At 33.1% G+C, this 23,157-nt stretch overlaps 2 protein-coding genes across 3 annotated transcripts; one reads left to right on the top strand and one right to left on the bottom strand.

Annotated features, from left to right (window-relative positions):
- Positions 1-5,296: 5,296 nt before the first annotated feature.
- LOC136211050 (mitochondrial adenine nucleotide transporter ADNT1-like) lies at positions 5,297-10,114 on the top strand. Its single transcript, XM_066002570.1, has 8 exons — positions 5,297-5,601; positions 6,473-6,521; positions 7,182-7,345; positions 7,535-7,572; positions 8,070-8,182; positions 8,263-8,376; positions 8,519-8,863; positions 9,713-10,114. The coding sequence occupies exons 1-8, from the start codon at positions 5,444-5,446 to the stop codon at positions 9,794-9,796; spliced, it is 1,065 nt and encodes a 354-aa protein (XP_065858642.1). The 5' UTR covers positions 5,297-5,443; the 3' UTR covers positions 9,797-10,114.
- A 4,968-nt stretch (positions 10,115-15,082) lies between these two features.
- On the bottom strand, positions 15,083-22,922 carry LOC136211047 (COP1-interactive protein 1-like). Of its 2 annotated transcripts, none has more exons than XM_066002569.1 (4): positions 22,751-22,922; positions 22,365-22,460; positions 20,884-21,043; positions 15,083-20,574 (listed from the first exon to the last, which is right to left on the bottom strand). In XM_066002569.1, the coding sequence occupies exons 3-4, from the start codon at positions 20,975-20,977 to the stop codon at positions 15,263-15,265; spliced, it is 5,406 nt and encodes a 1,801-aa protein (XP_065858641.1). In that variant the 5' UTR covers positions 20,978-21,043; positions 22,365-22,460; positions 22,751-22,922; the 3' UTR covers positions 15,083-15,262. The 2 variants fall into 2 exon arrangements, with proteins under 2 accessions (XP_065858641.1, XP_065858640.1); XM_066002568.1 differs by having other exon boundaries at positions 22,365-22,445.
- Positions 22,923-23,157: the final 235 nt, after the last annotated feature.

Below are 23,157 nucleotides of genomic sequence, written 5' to 3'. Positions count from 1 at the left end.
ACGACCTCAAAATGAAATTTATCAACAATTTGATGATGATATTCTAAGCAACTTTAACTTTTCTAATTTTTTAGTTTTGAGGTCATTTAAATATTTTTTAGTGAAGAGATAGAAAGTTACTGTTTACAGAGAAATGACTTTAAAAGTGATTATTTTGAAAAATAAAAAACGTGATTTCATAGTAAATGTAGTACTAAATAACTTTAATTCTTGAAAATTTTCATCTTAAAATCGTTAACGGCCAATTAATAATATCAACTTAAAAGTCCTCGATTTTGCAAATATTGACAACCAACGTCCTCGTTTTGAAAAAAAAAACGCAATCTTTATCTACAAATTAGTGTGACCACAAGTTTTTTCAACCTTTAATTATGTCAATATAATTATGTTACATTATCAAAGTCAATAAATTAATGTATTGTATTATTTTATTTTTTTCTAGTTTATTTGATTTCTCAATTCAAAACTCATGAGACATCCCTTTAAGTGGATCCCTTCCGATTAAAGTTTTCAAATACAATCCAATGTATTATATTACTATTAAAGATCACAGTTCAAACTAAGTTAATTATTATTTTATTTTTATAAAGTATAAAATGCATGATTTTTTACAACAAAAAATACTACATTTTTTCACTTATAAATTCATCAAATTATATGGATTTTTTAGGGTAAATTACACCAATGGCCACTGAATTTTATCCATTTTAATATTGTAGCCATTGAATTTCAATTTTTAATGGTATGATCACTGAACCTTTTTAACACCGGTGGTCACTCAACTTTAACTAACTCCTCAAAATAACCGTTAACGACCTCAAAATGAAAATATTCAAGAATTAAAGTTGTTCAGAATGACATTTAGCATGAAACCATATTTTTTTTTCCAAAATCGCTTTTATTGAAGCTTTCTTTCTCTAAAAATTTACTCTTTCTCTCATAACCAAACAATACTTAAATGACCTCAAAATGAAAATTTTCAAGAATTAAAGCTCCTTAAAATATCATTAACTCTTCGAATTTTTTATTTTGAAGCCGTCAATGGTCATTTTGAGGCATTGAGTGTGGTTACCGACGTTAAAAAAGTGTAAAGTTCAATGCACATACTGTTAGGAATTGAAGTTTAGTTGCCATAATGTAAAAATGAGTAAAGTTCAGTAGCCATGAGTGTAATTTACCCATTTTTATTACTTATCCTTTTTAATTTTTGCACTACTTTCTTTTCCAAATTTGAAGTCATTTTTAAAATTTTGAATATTAATAGTAAATAAAACATGATGTTGAAATATCTGTTAGTTGGGGATTGGGGATGCTTTTGTTATATGTGGCTGAAATAAAATAAAATTTACAAATTTAATTAATTTTGCATTTTCAATTGGAGGAAAAAGAGTGTCCAATGGCTTTAATTAAATTCAAGCAAAGAAAGTCCTTAAATGATTGATATTGACAAATCCATAAATTTTGTGGACCTTAAGGCATCAAATATTGCCTTCTTGTTATGATATTTTTAGCATCTAGAAACAATTTGGCACTTCGGATAAGAAATATATACCAACAATACCATATGTATATTGTGATTCTCATGCAACAATTTAATCAAAAGGTTAAATTTAGGGATAAAGTGACCCAATACATGCAGGCAGGAGTAATTTTACCTTTAATGTTTAAAATGATACAGTTTTATCCTAAATGTTAATAGTCAAGAGTAATTTTACCTCTATTATTGATAAATCGGATGAGAAGTAGGGGAAGACCTAAATAAACTTGGAAGAGGGTGATCGAGAGTGATATAAGTTTATTGGGGATTGAGGAAAATATGGTAGTGGTTAGAAGGACAGAGTGGATGGAGAGAATTTGTGTCGCTGACATGACTTGATTTCACGGTTTTATATGATGGTCCATGTTAGCCGATCCCGAATCATTTCGGGACTAAGGCTTTGTTGTTGTTGTTTTCGTTGATAAATCAGGTCAATTTCAGACATTATTATAAAAACACAGACATTTTGTTTTTTATTTTGCACCAATTATACGTAAGTTGATTCTAAAAAAAGATTTCATATTTTTTTGTTATTTAATAATAGAATTAAAGATTATTATTTTTAAATTTGGTGAAATATTTGAATTTTTTTGTCCAACACGTACAAAATACAAATTTCCACGTTTAATCATATGTTTGTCATCTGTTACTAATGAGTGATAAAATGATGCACATGTGAAGTGTAGATGAAAGATTCATGACCGAGAAAATAATTTGATGAATAATTTTTCCAATTGAACCAACTTGTTAACGTTACAAGTAAAATTGCTCTTAGCTGCCAACATTAAGGATAAAATTGCACCATTTTAGAAGTTAGGGGTTAAATTACTCCTAGGTGTAAATGTTAGGGGGATTTTTATACCTTATCCCTTAAATTTAAATAATAGTTTTAGGGTAAATTTTAAAAAATAATCCATATTGTTACACTTCTTGTCAATTGCATGTCTGTTATTATTATTTTTTTTGAAACGGGGATTGAGGTTTCTTGCTTTGCTAAAATTAAAGATCTTTTTGATTGACACTATTAAAATGACCGTTTATGAGTGTCAAATTTGAAATTTTTCAATAATTAATGAAATTTTAAATAACTTTAATTCTTCAACCTTTTAATTTTGGGGTCATTTAGATGTTGTTTGGTGAGGAGAGAAAGTGAATGTTTAAATAGAGAAAATTCCAAAAATTATGATTTGGAAGATAAAAAACTTGCTTCCATAGTAATATGGTACTAAACAACTTCAATTCTTGAAATTTTTCATTTTGCTATCATCAACTATCATTTTTATAGTATATCAATCCAAAAAGATTATTGTTTTTAGTAAAACGAAAAACTTCAATCCCCGTACGGACAAACAAAAATCATAGTCATGCAATTTTACAAAAAGTGTAACCATATGTGTTGTTTTTTAATTTACCTTAGTTTTTATTAGGGGATAATGTCAAATAGTGCTTTAAAGATAAAATCAACACTCAATTCTTAAATTCCATAAATATTGCACCTTTGTCAAATGTTTTAATCATTAAAATCACTTATCTTGATTTGCAAAACTTATTTTACCGGTTTTGAATATTATAGCTGGTACAGAATTAATGAAGCTACCGAAATTTGTTTTAAATTCTGAATAGTAGTTACTAGAAAATTAAATCCCATTAATGGAATTAAATTGAAGTAATATTCATTACTGTAAAATAATTTAATGGTTACAATGGTTTTAGTTGTTATTAACGTTAATTGAGTAATATTAATTCTTCATTAAGTGAATTAATTGAAAGGAAAATATTCTAATATTTTTCTTATAAGAGTGGTTTTTTCCTCATTCGAAGTACATAGATGGTTCATTTAAATTGTTTTCTCTTTGTCAAAATTTGTCCAGCTCCCTTTTTTCTGGTGATAATTCGACTTACACGGTTAGAGTTCAACTACCTCTTCTCTCTTATCCTATGAGATGATTGTCGCAATTGCGGTAAAATCTAGCTTAAGGAGACGAATTTTATCAGGTCTTACGTTCAGATTCATCTGAAGGTTTATTATAACTAGTTTATTGTAATGCTATTTTTGTTTTTCAGTTCAATAAAATTATTAATATATTGATGTTGTAGTTTATTTTATAAATTGATATTACTAACATATTTTTTTTTATCACTTTTTGTATGCATAAAATGACATGTGAGTTTAAATGTAAAAGTACATATTAAAATTAGTATAAACGATGCTTAAAAAGTATTTTTTAGTCTCTCATTCTCTATTGTGATTAAAAATATGTAAATTCATCTCAGTCCTTTAGATATAGTCAACCGTTTGATACCCTACGGCCAAGATGATGCTTGAAGACCCATCACTTATGGGTATGATTTTGGTTGAAGATGACAAGAAGTAGCCGGTACTTATAAGATCATTATTTTGGACTTGGTGATGAGAAACAAACAAAGTAGTAAAGAAAAAATAAATAGAAAATAGAAAGAGAGAAAATTTGTCACCCTATGTTATTTTGGTATTTCTACGTGTTTATCTTTTGTAAGTCTAATTGAAAGTTTGGATTTTGTGCGTTATATAGCAATTGCTCAGACTATATATTTTATTTTGAAATAAAATATACATTTTGCGATGTTATACGTTTAAATATGTAAATAGCATTGAGAGAGAGTGCAAGTATACCTTTCAGGTAAAGACTATGCTTACTTTGTTTTTTTACAAAGTAAGCTTTACTTTGTGTGTTTATTGGATTAATTTTATACTCAATTATCCAATGGTGAAAACATACCAAATAATGGTACTTTGTGAAAAACAAAGTAACCATAGAAGGCACCTCCATTTCATTATCTATTTAGAAGATTTTATAATTTTATCAAACATTTATTTGCAAGATTGACACTAAAGAAATATACAAATATATAACTTAAAATAATATTTTTATTAATCTCGCAAAAAAAACTTGACCAATATAATATAAAAATGTATTATAATAATCTCAATTTTTCTTTTGAAACTTATAAAAACTTTAAATTTTTGTAAAACTAATATAATAAAATTTAGGTCATCTGAAGGAAATAGAAGCAATTATATAATATTCATAATTTTATAAAATTTTATCATTTTGATTATTATATTTTTCATTATTATCATACAACAGTATAAATCCTTTTCAAATATTTATGTCTTGGGCGAAAACGAATCGTATCATAGTATCTATAATATATTTTGAAGTTAGAATTTAGCTAATTATATATTTTAATGTTGATTTGAAATAAAAAGATTCTATTTATTTATTTTAAGTTAATATAGCTATTAAATAAATTTACTTATTACAATAAAGATAAATATTTTTTTTACCTTTCATCGTATTTTAATTTATTATTAATTAGACACTTCAAAATATTATTATTTAAAAAATATTCAAATAAACAAAATAAATAAAATTTGAAAATGTGTCATAAATCACATCATTATTAGTTTTTAATTATTTTTTTCAAAAAAAAAATATTTTAAATATTAATTTTTTATTTAAAATATATCAAAATTTCATATCCCAGTCTTCGGCTATTTTTTCTTAACACGCTATTAAACACTAAATAATAAAAAGTGAAAAACAAGAAAGATAATTGCGCCGTAACTAACAAGTAAAAATCCTATAAAACGCAGCGTTCGGATAACTATTATTACGCCCTAACCTAACTCGCAAGCATCGGACGGTATATGGATTAATTAGAGTCACGCGCGGGTGATACAATACAAGCCACTTTTATATCACCTCTTTTTTCCATTTCTTATGCTGCCCTTTTCCTTCCTTGCTCTGGCCAACGCCTCCATCGTTCTCTCCCGCACATAAATGCCAACTGACATCTCCGGCGAATAGCTAGCAGCCGTAATACAACCAATTTACGCCGGAAGTTTAACCTAGGATTCTGTTGATGGCATCGGAGGACGTGAAGACAGGCGAGTCCGCTGTTTCGACGATCGTGAATCTGGCGGAGGAGGCAAAGCTAGCGAGAGAAGGAGTCAAGGCTCCAAGCCATGCTCTTCTCAGTATTTGCAAGTCTCTAATTGCTGGTGGAGTCGCCGGAGGAGTGTAAGCTATTGTAGTCGATTTTTGTTGCTTTTTCACTGCAGTCTATTCGACTTGTTACTGTAATTCGTTTTTTTTTTGGGATCAATTGTTGATTTCTCATTTTGATATTAGTTTGAATCATGCTCTTGTTTGTAGTTGAAATCCATAGGTTTGAAAGTGATAGTTTTCTGTTAATGTTGTTTCGCTTAAATAAATTACTGTTGTTTCCGTTAATTTAGTGCCATAAATGTCTTCAGTTTTTTAATTTTTTGATTAATTGTTGATCAAAATTAGTCCTATTTAGGATTTCATGGAAAGTTTTGGGAAAATTTTATTAAATTCCTGCTGTAGTGAAACATCATTTTGTTAGTAGCAAGAATTTTTATTAACTCTTTTTTCTGAATTAGGTATCACTTCTAAATCTTTTATCAAAACGTACATACTTCCTTTATTTGGTTGATAATGAGTATGAATAAACATACACAGAGAGTACACTATGCCTGTAGAGAATTTTTACATACCCTTCTTTTCTCATCTGTCTGTTTTTTAACTGTTTTAGGTGTGGCAATTCTACTATGGCCTCTGGAAAGTTCGTTTATATTTAGATTTTCTGAATAAAGATGTATTCAGTATAATAGATTTTATGAATATACCATTTGTTTCCCTTATATCCCCCTTGAAACAGAGTATTTTATTTACTATTTTTGGGGCTATATGCCGTGGTATAGAGGAGGTGTTTGCTGTGTGTGTGTTTGAGTTGGATTATGGAATGGATGATTCGTACTACCTCAATATTATACTTATACATGTGAATTCTCATATATGAACGCTGAATTTCTATTTGCTGTGATATTTCTAGTTGCTAAAAAATTGAAATGTCTATTGGTTTCAGGTCACGTACTGCTGTTGCTCCCTTGGAAAGATTAAAAATTCTCCTCCAGGTAGTTTCTTATTATTGTTTTTCGGCTTAATACATCTTTAGCCCTTTATACTTGTCCAAAAAAGGTCAACTTCCCCCTTGTACTTTGAAAAAGTTCTATTTACCCTGAACTTGCTTAAAGTGACCAATTGACTCTCTAAAAGGTACCTATTAGCCCTTGAACTTTCTTAAAGTGGTCTATTAGCCCCTTGAACTTGCTTAAAGTGTACAGATTTCAACTCTTCCAAAATCCCTCAATCTACCACGTGGATTTTAATGGGTTAACTGTTCATTTTATAGGGGTCAATAGAACGTTTTTAAAGTTTAGGAGGCCAGTTGGTGTTTTGAGACAAGTTCAGGGGGCGCAGGATGTATTAAGCTTTGTTTTATCATTGAGTTGTGTTTATGAATAGTGAGAAATTACATTGTCCCCCTACTCATTCTCCAGCGAGCAATTTTCATTCAAAAACTTGTACCAATTTATGTTTTTCTTTTTGCAATAGTTCCAACTACTTTGACCTTCGTTTATGTTTGGCTGTGAATGGAAAGAAATATTATTTAATTTTTTCCTTTTTTTCCTTCCCAGTGGCAATGTGGTACTAAGGAGAATATATTAGAAATTTGGTACTAATAATGTGCCCACTTATTGAGAGTGAAAGGTTTTCCTTTTTGGAATGTGCAGGTTCAAAATCCACACAATATAAAATACAATGGTACAATTCAGGGCTTGAAATACATATGGAGAACAGAGGGTTTCAGAGGATTGTTTAAAGGAAATGGCACTAATTGTGCTCGCATTGTTCCAAATTCAGCAGTCAAGTTCTTTAGTTATGAGGAAGCATCCAAGTACGCTTTGGTGCTTCTTTGTCTGCTGTTTTAATTGTTATTAAACATTTAAACGATCTTATCTCTGAGTTTTGGATCTGCATTTTTAAGTGTAAAACATCATATAGGTTCTGAATTTTTCAATATTTTCTATCTGTTGTATGCCTAATCAATTTTTCTTTTTCCATGACACCCACTTTTTGTGAACAGGGGTATACTGTGGTTTTACAGACAACAGACTGGAAATGGTATGACTGCCACTTTATTCTCTTTCTTAGATCACTCATTCTACTTGTGAATTTGTCTTGAGTTATAACTTATAAACATCTGGTACTTTTCCTATATATGGTAATAACGGTGAATGGGACTATTGCGTGAAGTCTTATCCTGATGTCATATCTGCTGTGCATGCTCTAAATATCCTCGGCGAGCTATAGGCATTGTATTCTTTATTGACAAGCTGTAATGATTTTTGTGGTGTTTATGCATTGATTGAATTGATAATAATAAAATCATACCGGATAGTAAAGTCATCGAGGATTGTGCATGTGCAATTATGCATTTTAATTGGTTTATAAGCTGATTCATGGTCTTTTGATCCTCAAATGAACTATACTGGAAATTGGTGCATAATCATAATTTATAATGCCTAATTCTTAAATTGCAACACAAATATTTTTTGTGATAATTATCATAGGAAGACGAGTTTAGTTATTTATATTTTTATACGCATATTCTCTTACAGATGATGCTCAGCTCACTCCTGTTTTACGACTTGGAGCTGGTGCATGTGCTGGAATCATTGCCATGTCAGCTACTTACCCTATGGACATGGTTAGGGGTCGGCTAACTGTTCAGGTACAGTTTGAAGTTAAACATCCCAAATTCGTTTGCTTTGTGTCCATTTAATGACCTAAGTTTGTCATTTCTCTTTGCAGACAGAAAAGTCTCCACGCCAGTACAGAGGAATAGCTCATGCTCTATCGACAGTTTTCAAGGAAGAAGGTCCTCGGGCTTTATATAAGGGATGGCTGCCTTCTGTCATAGGAGTAGTAAGTCAATCTTCTAGGTTTCTATTTGCTTTCTACACCGTCTTTGGCTCTGCACGTAGACCTGTTTGTCGTCTTTAGGTCATACTTATATTTGGGAATTAAAGTTTCGCATCTTGCTTACATATATGATTATGATCTGTAGATACCATACGTGGGTCTAAACTTCGCAGTATATGAATCACTGAAAGATTGGGTGCTCAAAACCAATGCTTTTGGACTAGTTGAAGACAATGAGTTGAGTGTGACAACAAGGCTTGCATGTGGAGCTGCAGCTGGAACCGTTGGCCAGACAGTTGCGTACCCTCTGGATGTTATCAGAAGAAGAATGCAAATGGTTGGCTGGAAGGATGCGGCTTCAATTGTCACCGGTGATGGAAAACTTAAAGCACCTCTTGAATATAATGGTATGGTAGATACCTTCAAGAAAACAGTTCGGCACGAGGGATTTGGAGCATTGTACAAGGGTTTGGTCCCCAATTCAGTCAAGGTCAGTGTTCTACATTATAGGATAATAATATGTGCCCGAAGGGAGCATACATCATATACATTACTTCGTATTAGCGTTTTCTTCGATTAATGAAAAACTACCACTGGATGATAATAGTAACTCTCATCGAGTAAGATGGGTGAAGTTAAAAATTTACCACATAGAAAGCTAGAAACTAGAAAGCAATCGCCAAATTTCATTGATGCTGCTCCATCATTTTGAACTTTTATTAAGGAGAAAGAATAACTATACTCAGGGTATATTACATAGATTGTCCTAAAGCTCCGTAGCAGGTTTCTTGAAAGTCATAGAACTTCAATTTGTTGCAGAATACCTAAGGAACTTCAATTTTATTGTATGAAAAACCAAAAACAATGGAAAGCTGATACAGCAGCAATTTCACCTCTTTTCCACCACGTCGGTGCCACCTGTTTTACGAATTTTCTTACATGGAATTTAGGTGGCATCGACGTGCTAGAACGAAGCCTAACACTCTAATGCTAGGTTACATTTCAGTGAGTCAAGTACCGGAGTCTAGCGATTTTGATTTTCATGCTATGAATTCGAAGCTTTGGACTGTGATTATAACCATTTTTTATCGTTAATGCAAATATGCCACCACGACCAGGGATGGATCTAGGGGGCCTTGAGCACCCATTGGTCACTTTCCATATTTAAACTGTAAATGAGACTTCAATTTTTTTATCTCTAAGTGAATCCTGGATCTGTCTCCGTCACTGACCACGGCCCCCTCCTTTTTTTTTCGTGTTTCTAATACACCTCAACAGTACTCCATGAAATCGGGATCAAACTGGAACCATTATAACCGGCTTTTTGTGGCTATTTCAGGTGGTTCCGTCCATAGCGATCGCGTTCGTAACATACGAGATGGTGAAGGATGTTCTAGGAGTTGAAGTGAGGATATCTGACTAAGAGGTATGAACTTTTGAGCTTTTGCAAGAGAAGAAAAGAATAAATATATTAGGAGAGTCAGCGGTTTTTTTAATATCATCTAATATTTAGAAGCCCCAAAAATTTAACCGTTTGTGTTAATATTTTTCTCTACTCTCATATGATATTTTTCTCTTTTTCTCTATGTAAAAACCCATTTTAGCTTTTAGATTTCTGATTCTTATGGCAATAAGTAATTTGGGAGGAGATGAAACATTTAGTGCATCCAAAATAGGTTTCTAGAGTTTCTATCTGTGATGATTGATTACTAGTTTATTAAATAAAATAGAATTTGATGTTTCTAGATATTTTCTGTAAATTTTTGGCACGGTGTAATACATTATTTGCTCCCTGAACTTATTCAAAAAGTTTGATTTGCCCCTGAACATTAAAAGTGCCCTGATACCCCCTCAACATGCTTAAAATGTCCCGGTATCCCTCTCAACGTGCTTAAAACGTAATCAATTGTTCACTCAGTTGCAAAGAAGTAAGCTGCATAATGTGGAAGGTGTATTGTACGCGCTTTGGGAAAGTAAAACGATCAAGGTCAGGGGTATGGGGTTCTGATATAGAGGATAAATATTACAATTGAGCAAATAAGAACTTCTTCTTAATATGTTTTTAATCTATTCTATGAATTATGTAATAACATTCCAAGGCGCGAGCAGTATACTTTCCGTATGCATCTTACATTTTTTCAATTGAGTGATTAATTGACTACATTTAAAGTAGGTTGAGAGAGCTATTGAGACCTTTTAAGCAAGTTGAAGAGGCTGTCAGGACACTTTGAAAGTTTAGGTTGGCCAATCAAACTTTTTAGATAAGTTCAGGGGCAAAATAATGTATCAAGCCTATAATTTACATTCGTTTGGCATGACCTGTTTAATATGCTTATTATTTTGTGTCATTTATATCAGTCACGTGTGGAATATGAAGTATATAACACTATCCGTTTTAACATCCTTTTATTCCAAGAAATCTGCTAAATACGAGAGTATACAATTGTACTGACAAATAAGTGGGCTCGTTTCATAGATCGGGATGGTTATGGATTGGTGTGTATTTTGCGGGTACATCATTCTGTATATAAAAGGGTTTGAAATGAGAATGAAAATTGAAATATTACCCGTGGGCATATTCATTCGGATACCCTCTATCTGAATCCGGTTATCAATTAATATAATGACAATAGGATCATATATTATCTTTATTTAGAACTTAAAGGTGTTTGAACGTCGGATTCATTAAATTTATGTATGATTTTTAAATTTATAGAAGTATTAAATTTAATTTATGCATGGTTTGGTTTGCTAAATTTATGGTTGATTGTTTATTTATGCGTTTGTAATTTATGGAAGCAACTCGCTTGATACCGATATACGATTATAATTTGTCATTTATATCATCCGGTAAAATTACACTGGACAAAAATAAAATTTGAGATGTATCAGATAATTGGATAGTTAATAAGATTTGAGATGTAACGGATAATTGGATGGGATTAGGAAATATATACGATAAATGTAGAAATTTGAAAGTTAATTTCCTAAGTGGATTATGTAATATAGAAATTTGAGAGTTAATTTACTAAGTGGATTATGTAATATAAATTAAGTTAATTTTTTTTTTCAAATTAATTAATAAAATTGATGTAATTTTAATTATAATTAATGTATTATAAACTGAATGACTTGGCCTAGATTCTGAAAACCTACTCGAGAATTAGGACCGGTTTGGCTACTTGCTGTTTGTCGGTTCTTGTTTGCTTTTAGAAAATGTTGTTTTTTTAAAAAGCAGAGATTTTCTGCTTTTGTCAACTGTAAAATGCAAACAGGAAGTGTAACCGAACATCTAAACTCTGTCTTTTAAAGTGAAAAAACAAATAGGAGGTGAAAAGTAGGTAATCAAACACTCTCTTAGGAGGTACTCCCTCTGTTTCATTTTAATTGTCTTTTAAGGTTTATACATCCATATTAAGAAATCTATTAATTAGCCGAAAAAGTAGTTAAATATTACCTTATTATCCTATTGTAATTAATGTTTAAATTTCTCTGCAAATTTCTTTCCTTTCATTATATGAGGACAAAGTTGGAAAAAACACATTTATTGCTCATTGTAAAGTGTAAAACGTTAAATAATTTGAAACAAAAAATTTTCCTCAAAATAACAATTATTATGAAACGGAGGGAGTATATTGGTTAGAAATCTTTTTGTCTGCCTTTTATATGCTAAAAGTTCACAAAAACAGAAAATTCTTATTTTCTGAAAAAACATACAAACAAATCATAACAGTAAATAGTACAGTAAGTCGATATAATAATTAGTTAAAAAATCTATGATAATACTTCTCTGGAAATTATAAAAAGGTTTTCTTTTTGAATTTTTTTAAATGCAGCTATCCTCCCATTTATTCAGATGATATGTATACAGTTTGTTTTAAAATTTTATAATCTATCATGTTAGACTCAAAGTAAGGAATTTCATATATAAGTCACTTAATGACTTAAATTAAAATGTTAAGTACTTATTTAATTTAAGTGCGTTTGATAATAATTATTTCTCCACTACTTAAATTAATAAATTAAGTTAAAAAACATTTATTTTAGTAAGTCAAAATATTTTACTTAATATTTTAAGTTAAACATTATCAAATAATATTTTTTTATAATAATTATATCATTCAATATTTTCAGCACTTATAATATTCAGTACTTACTTTTTCAGCACTTAATTTTCAGTTTTATCAAACAGTATCTGGTGGCTAATTTAGTCCAACTCCATTAGTGTTGGACAATTTTTTTTATTTTCCATCATGCTAAAATTTTGTTGTTTTGATGTACCGATTAAAAAAATTAAAAGTGCCAAATGTGAAAATAATAGATATATTTAATTTTTTTTATAAGTTCAACTTTAATTTCTTAAAAATGATATCATATACTTTTATTTTATTTTTAGTTATAATTTTTATAAATTAAAATTTAATTTAGAATTAAGTTATTTGAGTATCAAAAGTAAGAAATTGATTTTTTTTTACGAAAAAAATATATAATAAAAATAAATTTAGAAGTGTTATGAAAATAAAGAGTCCATTAAAAGTAATTAATAATGGTAGCAGTTTATAATTATTTAGAAAATAAAGTTCAAATAAATAAAAATTTCTTCAAAACACATCTTAAACCAATTCCACCACTCTAAAATATTAAAATAATATGATATATAGTTAATATAGACCAATATTAAGGGGCTAAAAGGGGCAGAAATAACTGCTATTCATTGTTCAAAACCAATGCCGTATGGATCGTCTAGACGCTCGAAATCGAGAATCCATCCCGATTTCCTCTGATTATTCCCTCTAGGCGTTTTTCTAGCCTCAAGGCGATTTTTAGCCGATTGGGCTCCATCTCGATGCCGCCTAGACCGCACAGGCACCGTCTAAACGATGAACAAAAATATTTTTTTATTATGAATTTATTTGTTTGCTTTATTATAATTTACATCAGTTATATTGTTGTTGAAATGTTGATAGTTACACATGAAAATATATATGTTTTTTATATTAAATAATTGTTAGATAATATAATACATATTTTAATTAAATTTATATAACAATTTATTAATTAACAAATAAAAAATATAAAAATACAAATTTGATTAATCTCCTACTAATCCATGATTAATCCTCGAGGGTTCTGTGCGCCTGACTAATGGCTAACGTTTTTTACAACCTTGTCGCTACTCAAGGGTGGAATCAATGGCCGGAGGGCTTCGGCCCCCTCTCTTCATAAAATTTGAGGTTGTGGTGGTTCCGATCCCATGTTTCTAAAAAATTTAGATCAGGTGTTGAATTAGCGCTCCAAAATTGGCTCGGGTCCAAACCCTCTCTAAATCCAAGATTTTATCCTCCTCGTTAAATCCAAATTTCTAATTTTTTTGGCCTGTTAGGTCATTCTTAAATCTAAATTTCTAAATTTTTTTGGCTTATTAAGCCCTTTCTAAATCCGATTTTTTCTATTAGACAATTTTTTTAGGGTAAATTTTAAATAAAATCCTTGTGGTTTCACTAATTTTCAGATAAAAGACTTGATGTTTACTTTTTGTCAAAACGAGAATTGAGGTTTCACACTTTTAATAGAACAATGACTTTTTGAATTAATGCTATTAAAACCATCTTTAACGACCTGAAAATGAAAATTTTCAAGAATTAAAGTTGTTCAATATCATATTTGCTATAGAACTACATTTTTTATTTTCGAAAATAATCTTTTTTGGAATTTTCTCTCTCTTTACCAAACATCATCTAAATAATCTCAAAATAAAAAAGTTGAAGAATTAAAGTTGCTTAGAATATTAGTAGTTCTTAAAATATGTCATTATTGAAGTCGTCAATGGTGATTTTAATAGTATCAATCGAAAAAGTCCTTATTTTGCTAAAGTTGAAAACCTCAGTCTTTACTTAAAAAAAAAAAGTAAATCACAGTCCTTTATCTGAAAGTTAGTGAAACCACATGGGTTTTATTTGAAATTTACCATTTTTTTTACATGTTAAGAATCTTAACACAATAAGTTTAATTTTGAGAAGCTTTACATTGGTACTTAAAAATTGGTTATTGACCACTCAGATTATAACACATATACATACGAAAAAAATTTGAACAAATTCAATTTAGCAAATTTTTTTTTTTTTACACACCACGTGTAAAATCGACCCTCCAACCGAACAATCCTGTATAAGCCACTGATACGTCACACTTTAATCAATAAAAACATTGTGATATCAAATTATACGTGACGCATAAGAGCATCTCCAATAGAGGGTGCCCAAAAGAGTGCCAAAACTTGACACATAATTTCAAAATATAATATTTTATTGTCTCTTTCATCCACATCACTTTTGGCAACCTTTATTTAAAAAATGCTCCAATAGAGGTTGCTTGAAAAGTTGCCATTATAATCCTAGAAATTATTATTTTATTAAAAATATTAAAATAAAAAGCTACAGATTTTATTATTTCTAGGAGAGGGACCACCTATTTCATATTAAAAAATAATAAACAAGGTTGTCAAGAGGTTGCTAAAAATTGGCAACTTTCCTTGGCACCCACAATCACTCCAATAGTGGGCACCCTTTAAAAGTTGTCAAAGCTGATGCCACATCAGCTGGCACTCTTTTGGACACCCTTTATTGGAGATGCTCTAATACATCCGATGTATTCTAAAATTTCTGACAGAGACACGCCTTTTGAGGAATTTTATAAAATCTAATCTTGATGAATGAGAAGAGCAATCAAGCAAGCTTTATCATATATTGTGGTTAATAATAATAACCCATCAAACAATAATACCTACACAATAAGCCAATGAATGTTACTATCAACAAACGCTTTTTTTTTATAAAAAATGAAGGTAATGAAACATAATACACCATGAAAATACCAAAATGAACTTCTTCTAGTTTGCCCTCTGCCTTCTTCCAGGCATCTTGGACACCATTTCCCGGAGATGGTCGTAGCGATCACGGTGATAATCGATCCCCACGCATAGTTGCCTTATCGCTTCCCTCTTCTCCTCCCCGAGATTAACCATTTCCACATCCTTCTCTTTCACTATCTTCCCCAATGTAGCTACCTTCTCCTCCAGGTTACTAATAGCATTTGTATAGCTCGTTTTCTCCACTTCGCCCTGGTGCAGTTTCGCCTCTAATGTTTGTACTCTTTCTCTGAGAGAGTATTCCTGTTCTTTTGCACACTGCAGCTGCACGGATAAATTGCCTGCTTGGTTCCGGAGTTGTTGTTTCGTGTGCTTCATGTCGGTTACTTCATTCTTTGCAATCTGAATCTCGACTGACATTTCGGAAATGCAGTTTGCGTATCTGCTGCATTCCTCCTCGAACTGTAAGGTCAAGGTGTCCATATCTGTCAAGGTACTGTTTACTATCTCCGAGGCATCTATCACCATTCTGCGATAAGCTTCGTTTGTGGCAGCAATGATCCCGGATAGCTTAGCAACCCTCTCCTCCAGTTTTCTCTGCTCTTGCTCATATTTCTCTTCTGCTTTTCTCAGGTTCTCTTCGTTCTCGGTTAGTAACTGTTCTGTGACCCGGAGTTTCTGGTTTGACAACCGAAGCTTAACTTCAATGTTGCGGACATTGTCAACCATAGTACTGAGCTCATCTCCTTTTACTTCGAGTTCTCTTTTCAGGTCCTCGATTTCTTCTTCCAATCGAGCCACCTTCTCCTCTTCCGAACCAGTCATTTCGTCTACTTTCCTTTCAGCTACTTCGAGATTTGACTTGCACTCCTCGAACTGAACTTCCACTTGCTTATGCTCCTCGCTAAGCTTCCTGTATCTTTCTTCCTGCTCTTCCAGCCTCTTTTGCTGATCTTCAATCTGGATCATTAACTCGGTTTTCTGATTCTCCACCTCCGTCAGGCTTCCTCGGATTTCTTGTTTTTCTGCCTCGAGCTGCACCTTCAACTGTTCTTTTTCAGCTTGCAATGTTTCTAATTCCAGTTGCAGATTTTCAATCTGAGTAGTTAAGGTCACGATCTTGGCTGAAGTTTCATCCTCTCCTTTTACATGTCTCTCTTGGAGCGCGGACAACTCGAGGCCTCTATCTGTTGAACTCTTTTCTAATTCAGAAATTTTATCCTGAAGCCCCAACATTTCCGCACGTAACAGTTCACCCTCTTTGATTTGAGTTTTTATTTGCTCTTCAAGTTGAGTTTTCTCGTTGCGTAGAGTCTCTATCACCAATTCTTGATCTTTCATTTGTGTTGTCAAACTTTCTTTCTCTGCAAGGGTTCTCTGTTGATCTTCAGTTTTGCTGGATAACTCCTCTTTCACATTTTCCATCTGAATCAGGTATTCCGAAATTTCCCGGGTTCTGTTTTCGAGTTGAGCTTCCATTTCAGCTTTCTCCTTGTGCACAGAATCCAACTGCTGTTGTAATTCACCAACCTGATCCATGAGACCCTTGACTTGAACTGATGCTTCATCACCTTTACTTAACATCTGTTGCTCCAACTCTGCTTTCTCGGCACGTAACAACTCCACGTCTTGTATCCGAGTGCTGAGTTGTTCTGTCAAACTTTCTTTCTCTGCAAGTGTTCTATGTTGATCTTCAGTTTTGCTGGATAACTCCTCTTTCAGATTTTCCATCTGAATCAGGTATTCCGAAATGTCCCGAGTTCTGTTTTCGAGTTGAGCTTCCATTTCAGCTTTCTCCTTGTGCACAGAATCCAACTGCTGTTGTAATTCACCAACCTGATCCATGAGACCCTTGACTTGAACTGATGCTTCATCACCTTTACTTAACATCTGTTGCTCCAACTCTGTTTTCTCGGCACGTAACAACTCCACGTCTTGTATCCGAGTGCTTAGTTGTTCTGTCAAACTTTCTTTCTCTGCAAGGGTTCTATGTTTATCTTCAGTTTTGCTGGATAACTCCTCTTTCACCTTTTCCATCTGAATCAGGTATTCCCGCGTTCTGTTTTCGAGTTGAGTTTCGATTTCAGCTTTCTCCTTGTGCACAGAATCCAATTGCTGTTGTAATCCACGAACCTGATCCATGAGACCCTTGACTTGAACTGATGCTTTATGACTTTTACTTAACATCTGTTGCTCCAACTCTGCTCTATCGGTACATAACAAGTCCACCTCTACTATCCGAGTGCTGAGTTGTTCTGTCAAAGTTTGTACTCTAGACACTAATATTTTCTCATTCTCATAAAGTCTCTTAGCAAGTTCAGACAACTGATCTCCGCTGACTTTTGACATCCTTGCAAGTTCGGCAAGAGAGGCTTCCAATCGCAACTTTTCTTCTCCCAATTGCTTTGCTTCAGACACTTTGCTATCAAACAGCATCGCCAAATATCTCTTTTGGGCTATTAACGATTCAAGCTCCCGTTCCAGGCCAGTTACTCGTGACTCTAGTTCCTTTTTCTGAGCTGATGACTCATTTCCGTGTGCCTCGTGCATCTCCGTAAGAGATGAAAAGTCCCTATCCATGTGATACAATTTCTCCTTCAGTTGATCTGATTCTATCACGTGTTCGTTTATCGTACTTTGTACCTTCTGAATCTCAGATGTTAGTTCTGAGACTTGCAAGGTTAGGGAGGAATTCTCTTCTTCAGAAACTTTAAAATTGCATGTAAGATCCGACACTTTCTGTTCTGCAGATTCTAGTTGCTGCTTCGTGACGGAGAGCTCGTTCACAAGAGTTTCTAGCTTTTGCTCCAGAGTCGCTTTTTCATCTTGCAGTCTATCAGCCAACATTCTCAAGTCTTCATCAGCCTTCTCTAGCTCTTCAATTCTTCTCAATGCACTCTCTTTCTCCTTTAGCAGACTGTTTTTCTCTCTATCATCATCTTCCAATCTTTGATTCAAACCCGAATTTGTTGACATCAGAGATTTATTCTCTTCCTCAGAAACTGCTAAACTTTGGCTTAAATCAAGAACTTTCTGCTCCATAGATTCTAGTTGCTGCTTCGTGACGGAGAGTTCGTTCACAAGAGTTTCTAGCTTTTGCTCCAGAGTGGCCTTTTCATCTTGCAATCTATCAGCGGACATTCTCGAGTCTTCATCAGCCTTCTCTAGCTCTTCAATTCTTCTCAATGCACTCTCTTTCTCCTCTAGCAGACTGTGTTTCTCTCTATCATCATCTTCCAATCTTTGATTCAAACCCGAATTTGTTGACATCAGAGATTTATTCTCTTCCTCAGAAACTGCTAAACTTTGGCTTAAATCAAGAACTTTCTGCTCCATAGATTCTAGTTGCTGCTTTGTGACGGAGAGTTCGTTCACAAGAGTTTCTAGCTTTTGCTCCAGAGTTGCTTTTTCATCTTGCAATCTATCAGCCAACATTCGCAAGTCTTCATCAGCCTTCTCTAGCTCTTCAATTCTTCTCAATGCACTCTCTTTCTCCTCTAGCAGACTGTGTTTCTCTCTATCATCATCTTCCAATCTTTGATTCAAACCCGAATTTGTTGACATCAGAGATTTATTCTCATCCTCAGAAACTGCTAAACTTTGGCTTAAATCAAGAACTTTCTGCTCCATAGATTCTAGTTGCTGCTTTGTGACGGGGAGTTCGTTCACAAGAGTTTCTAGCTTTTGCTCCAGAGTCGCCTTTTCATCTTGCAATCTATCAGCCGACATTCTCAAGTCTTCATCTGCCTTCTCTAGCTCTTCAATTCTTCTCAATGCACTCTCTTTCTCCTTTAGCAAGCTGTGTTTCTCTCTATTATCATCTTCCAATCTTTGATTCAAACCCGAATTTGTTGACATCAGAGATTTATTCTCTTCCTCAGTAACTGCTAAACTTTGGCTTAAATCAAGCAACTTCTGCTCCATAGATTCTAGATGCTGCTTCATACTGGCAACTTGTTCTCTAAAACTTTCTAGTTCTTTCTCGAGAACTACTTTTTCTTCTCGTAACTGATTAGCAGCACATTCTAGCTCTTCTGTTATTTTCACTCCCTCTTCGACCCTTCTGATTGCAGTGTCTTTCTCCACAAGCAAGTCATCTCTATCTTTGCTTATCTCCTCCAAGTTCCGCTTCAGTTCTGCCTCTATATTGTGAGAAGTATCTAGCTTCTGCTTCAGTTCTCCAATTTCAGCCAAAAGTTTCTCTTTCTCCACATCAAATCTTTCAGCTTCGGACTTCAAATTGCTGATGAATAATTCCTCTGCTTCTTGTATCTTGCTTAAAGCTGTGTGATGTTCCAAACTTAAAGCTTCCTTCTCTCTGCTCATCTCCTCTAATTTGTTCTTCAATTCTGCTTCTAGAATGTGAGAATCTTCTACGTTCTGTTTCAATGCTTCATTCTCAGCCAAAACTTTCTCTTTCTCTACATCTAATCTTTCAGCTTTTAGAGTCAAACTTCCAACAACTTCGTCTGCTTCTTGTATCTTGCACAAAATTGCCTGATGTTCCAAATGTAAAGCTTCCTTCTCTTTGCTCATCTCGTCTGATCTCTGCTTCATTTCTGCTACTAAACTGTCAGAGGCTTCTAGCTTTTGCTTCAGTTCTCCATTCTCGGCCAAAAGTTTTTCTTTCTCTACATCTAATCTTTCAGCTTTTAGAATCGAATTTGCAACAACTTCGTCTGCTTCTTGTATCTTGCTTAAAATTGCCTGATGTTCTAAATGTAAGGCTTCCTTCTCTTTACCCATCTCGTCTAATCTCTGCTGCATTTGTGCTACTAAGCTGTCAGAGGCATCTACCTTTTCCTTTAGTTCTCCATTTTCAGCCAAAAGTTTCCCTTTCTCTCCACTTAATCCTTCAGCTTCTAACTCAAAATTTCTAATGATTTCCTCTGATTCTTGTATCTTGCTTAAAGATGTAGTATGCTCCAAACTTAAAGTTTGCTTTTCTTCGGTTGTAGCCGTCAACTTCCTCTTGAGGTCTGCTATTTCTAGATTCGCTGCATCAAGTTCTTGCTTTATTGCATCTGTTTTTTTCTGATATTCATTTTCCAACTTTCCATTTTTACGCCCTTTTTTCTTTGAAGAATAATCTGAATCTGAGTCTGAGCTGGATGAAGACGAGCTCTCTGTTCCTTTTTTGCCATGCAATTTCTTTCTTAGCTCTACTGTCAGATCATCATATTGATTGTAGAGTAATTGGTAATGCTGGTGAAAATCTTTAATTAGCTCAACCAGAGGTTCTCTGTTGGAGTTTTCTGCTGATATCCCATCTTTTTCTTCAAGGTCTTCCTCTTTGATAAGCTTCAAGATCTTTTGCACTTTGTCATCAATTTCTGCATAAACCAGGAAACTTGTCAATACTAACCTATACAAGGCAATCTTTATGTTTGAACATGACCCTTTATATGCATATGCACACTGTAAAATTATGATTTGACAAATAGCTTGAGCTCATCATCTTTAAATCTGGGCAATTTTCATATCTGAATATGAATAAAAATAAGAAAGAGCTAGCTTATTAAGAGGCATATCATATGCACACCATACAAATTACTTTGACTTGCATTAAGTGGCATTTCTCATTTCAATAATGCTATTTTATGGAGTGTAAAAAATAACTGAAAATTCTTTGGACTCATCACCTGTTTTTGTTTCTTTTAGCTGTATTCCTTGCTCTGGATCAATGTGACTTTCAAAGAAGGATTTTACAGAATTCATCCACTTCCGCCTCGTCATCTCTTCTTCAAATTGTGAAGTAGATTAAACCAATGTATTCTTGCCTTGCACCCAGAAGTTCAAAAGCTGCAAAAAGGAAGATAGTGTTAGAAATTTGACCTAACTCACCCTAAAAATACCTTAGGGGAGGGTTTACAATGGCTCTTACCTTCTATAGCGAGCTAATAGCCAATGTAGGATACTTAACAGATAGATACAAGTTCATATATCAGAACCCACAATCAATTAGTGTTTTTTCAAAATCAACAGTAGGAAAACGTGACCAAGGTCCAAAAGGATATTCAATTGATAAAATGCAGTAAAGTATCAGCCATTTTATGGAAAGATCCCATCAAAATAATAAACCAATGTTTCGTAGTTCTGTTATTAAACAGGTAAAATTCTAATCTTTGTTATTTACCATTAAGCAGCTCAATGCTAACCTTCAGGCAACCAAGTGCCTAACTAATATACAAAAATGACCTTAGATCCATAAAAGCTCAACTGTGCTCATAAAATGAGATGGTTGCTACTGTCTATTCTAGGTATATGAAATTATTGTTCCATTGGAGGTTACAATTGTAAACCAAAATGCCATAAAACAAATTAACAAATAGATTCTTTGTTATTATTATTATTAGCGGGCCAAATGAGTTGTGCTCCACATAATGGGGGACAGCCCTTTTCATCGCATATCTGTCCCATAAAATTGAATAAGTTTTACCACGTTGAATGACATTTATTTGTCCATTTTAGGATTAACCAAGTCCAAAATGTGCATTACAATTCCCCCCAAAAAAAAGAACTAATTTAAAATCCTAGCTGTTTTTTCTTTATAATTCTTTGGGTCAGAGAATCTAAATCATTTCTAATGTTAGATCCAGAATGCAAAAACATTTTATGCTTTCAATTATTGATTTTGATCTCACATGCAAGATGATGATAAAACATAATTTCATTAAACAAAACCATAATTACAAAAAAAAAAAAAAAAAAAAACCAGTCCTAAATTTTTTTAACCACACCACGTCACCGTAGATCTGGCGCCACCTCATGAGCACTACTAGTAAATTCTATTTGCTCAAACCAGGAAAAGACAGCTATCATAACAACCAAAATGCATGCTGTTCTTTTTGTTATTTCCTAGTTTTTTAATTCGCGCAAGGAGACGAAAAACGCTGAACTGCAAATGCGAAATGACGACCTCAGGAGTCTGCTGGGACCACCGCGCGTCGAGTACACCGACGGCGGATATTAGCAGCTCTCGAACCGCCGATTATAATTACCAGAAGACGAGCAATTCCTCATTATTGAAACCTTTAATAACCAGTACTATTTCCTTTCTTTCTTTTCATAATTCCACTTTAATAAATCTACCACTAAGTCAAACGCAATAAATTCAATTTACCTGGAAATTTCCTTCTTCCTTTCTTCACTCTCCTTGACAAAGCCTCGCTATGTTACTCCAGTTTCTGATATCGAACCAATTCTGCAGATAATCAAACTAAGAAAATTCAAAATTATAAAAATCAAACGAAATCCGCTGATTGTTTAACACTCAACGCCATCAGAGAAGCACAGAACAGAACATAAACAAAAAAAAAAAACGTTACGGCAAGCATTCATACTGAAAGAAATGAAAGATTACATGATCTAATCAAGAAAACTTAATTAAGAACAGAAGAAACCGAATCTTCAAGCTTAATTAACTTCATAAGTTGAAGAATTCAAATAATCAAAATTAAACAAAACAAAACGGAATCATCTAATCAGATTCATAATCATAAAAATTACCTCCAATTCAGAGCTCAAAACTGTACCACCACAAAACAGAGCCTAAACCGCAACGCTTTCAGACGAGAAAATCAAGAGCAAGAGCAAGAGAGAGAAGGAGTTAGAGAGAGAGATAGAGAGAGATTTATTTCGTCAAATTAAAAAAATAATCAGAAAGTTGTTTTGTTTGGATTCAGAACACACAAAAAAGCGACAGGTACAGCAATTGGAGCTTCAATGGAAGGATGGAATCTTTGGACCTTAGTCTTTAACTTAATAACCTTAGAATTAACGTTTATTACCGAAAATGCCACGCGCGATCTTGTTCGTTTAATCCGGAATATCGCGATTCTCGTCGAAGTTTGGCGGTTTAGTGAATGTATCGGGCGATATAAACAACGATATCTTATTTATTTCGAAATAATTGG

Source organism: Euphorbia lathyris, chromosome 1 (assembly GCF_963576675.1).
Source record: "Euphorbia lathyris chromosome 1, ddEupLath1.1, whole genome shotgun sequence".
NCBI classification, from domain to species: Eukaryota; Viridiplantae; Streptophyta; class Magnoliopsida; order Malpighiales; family Euphorbiaceae; genus Euphorbia; species Euphorbia lathyris.
This window is presented reverse-complemented; position numbering and strand designations above follow the sequence as displayed.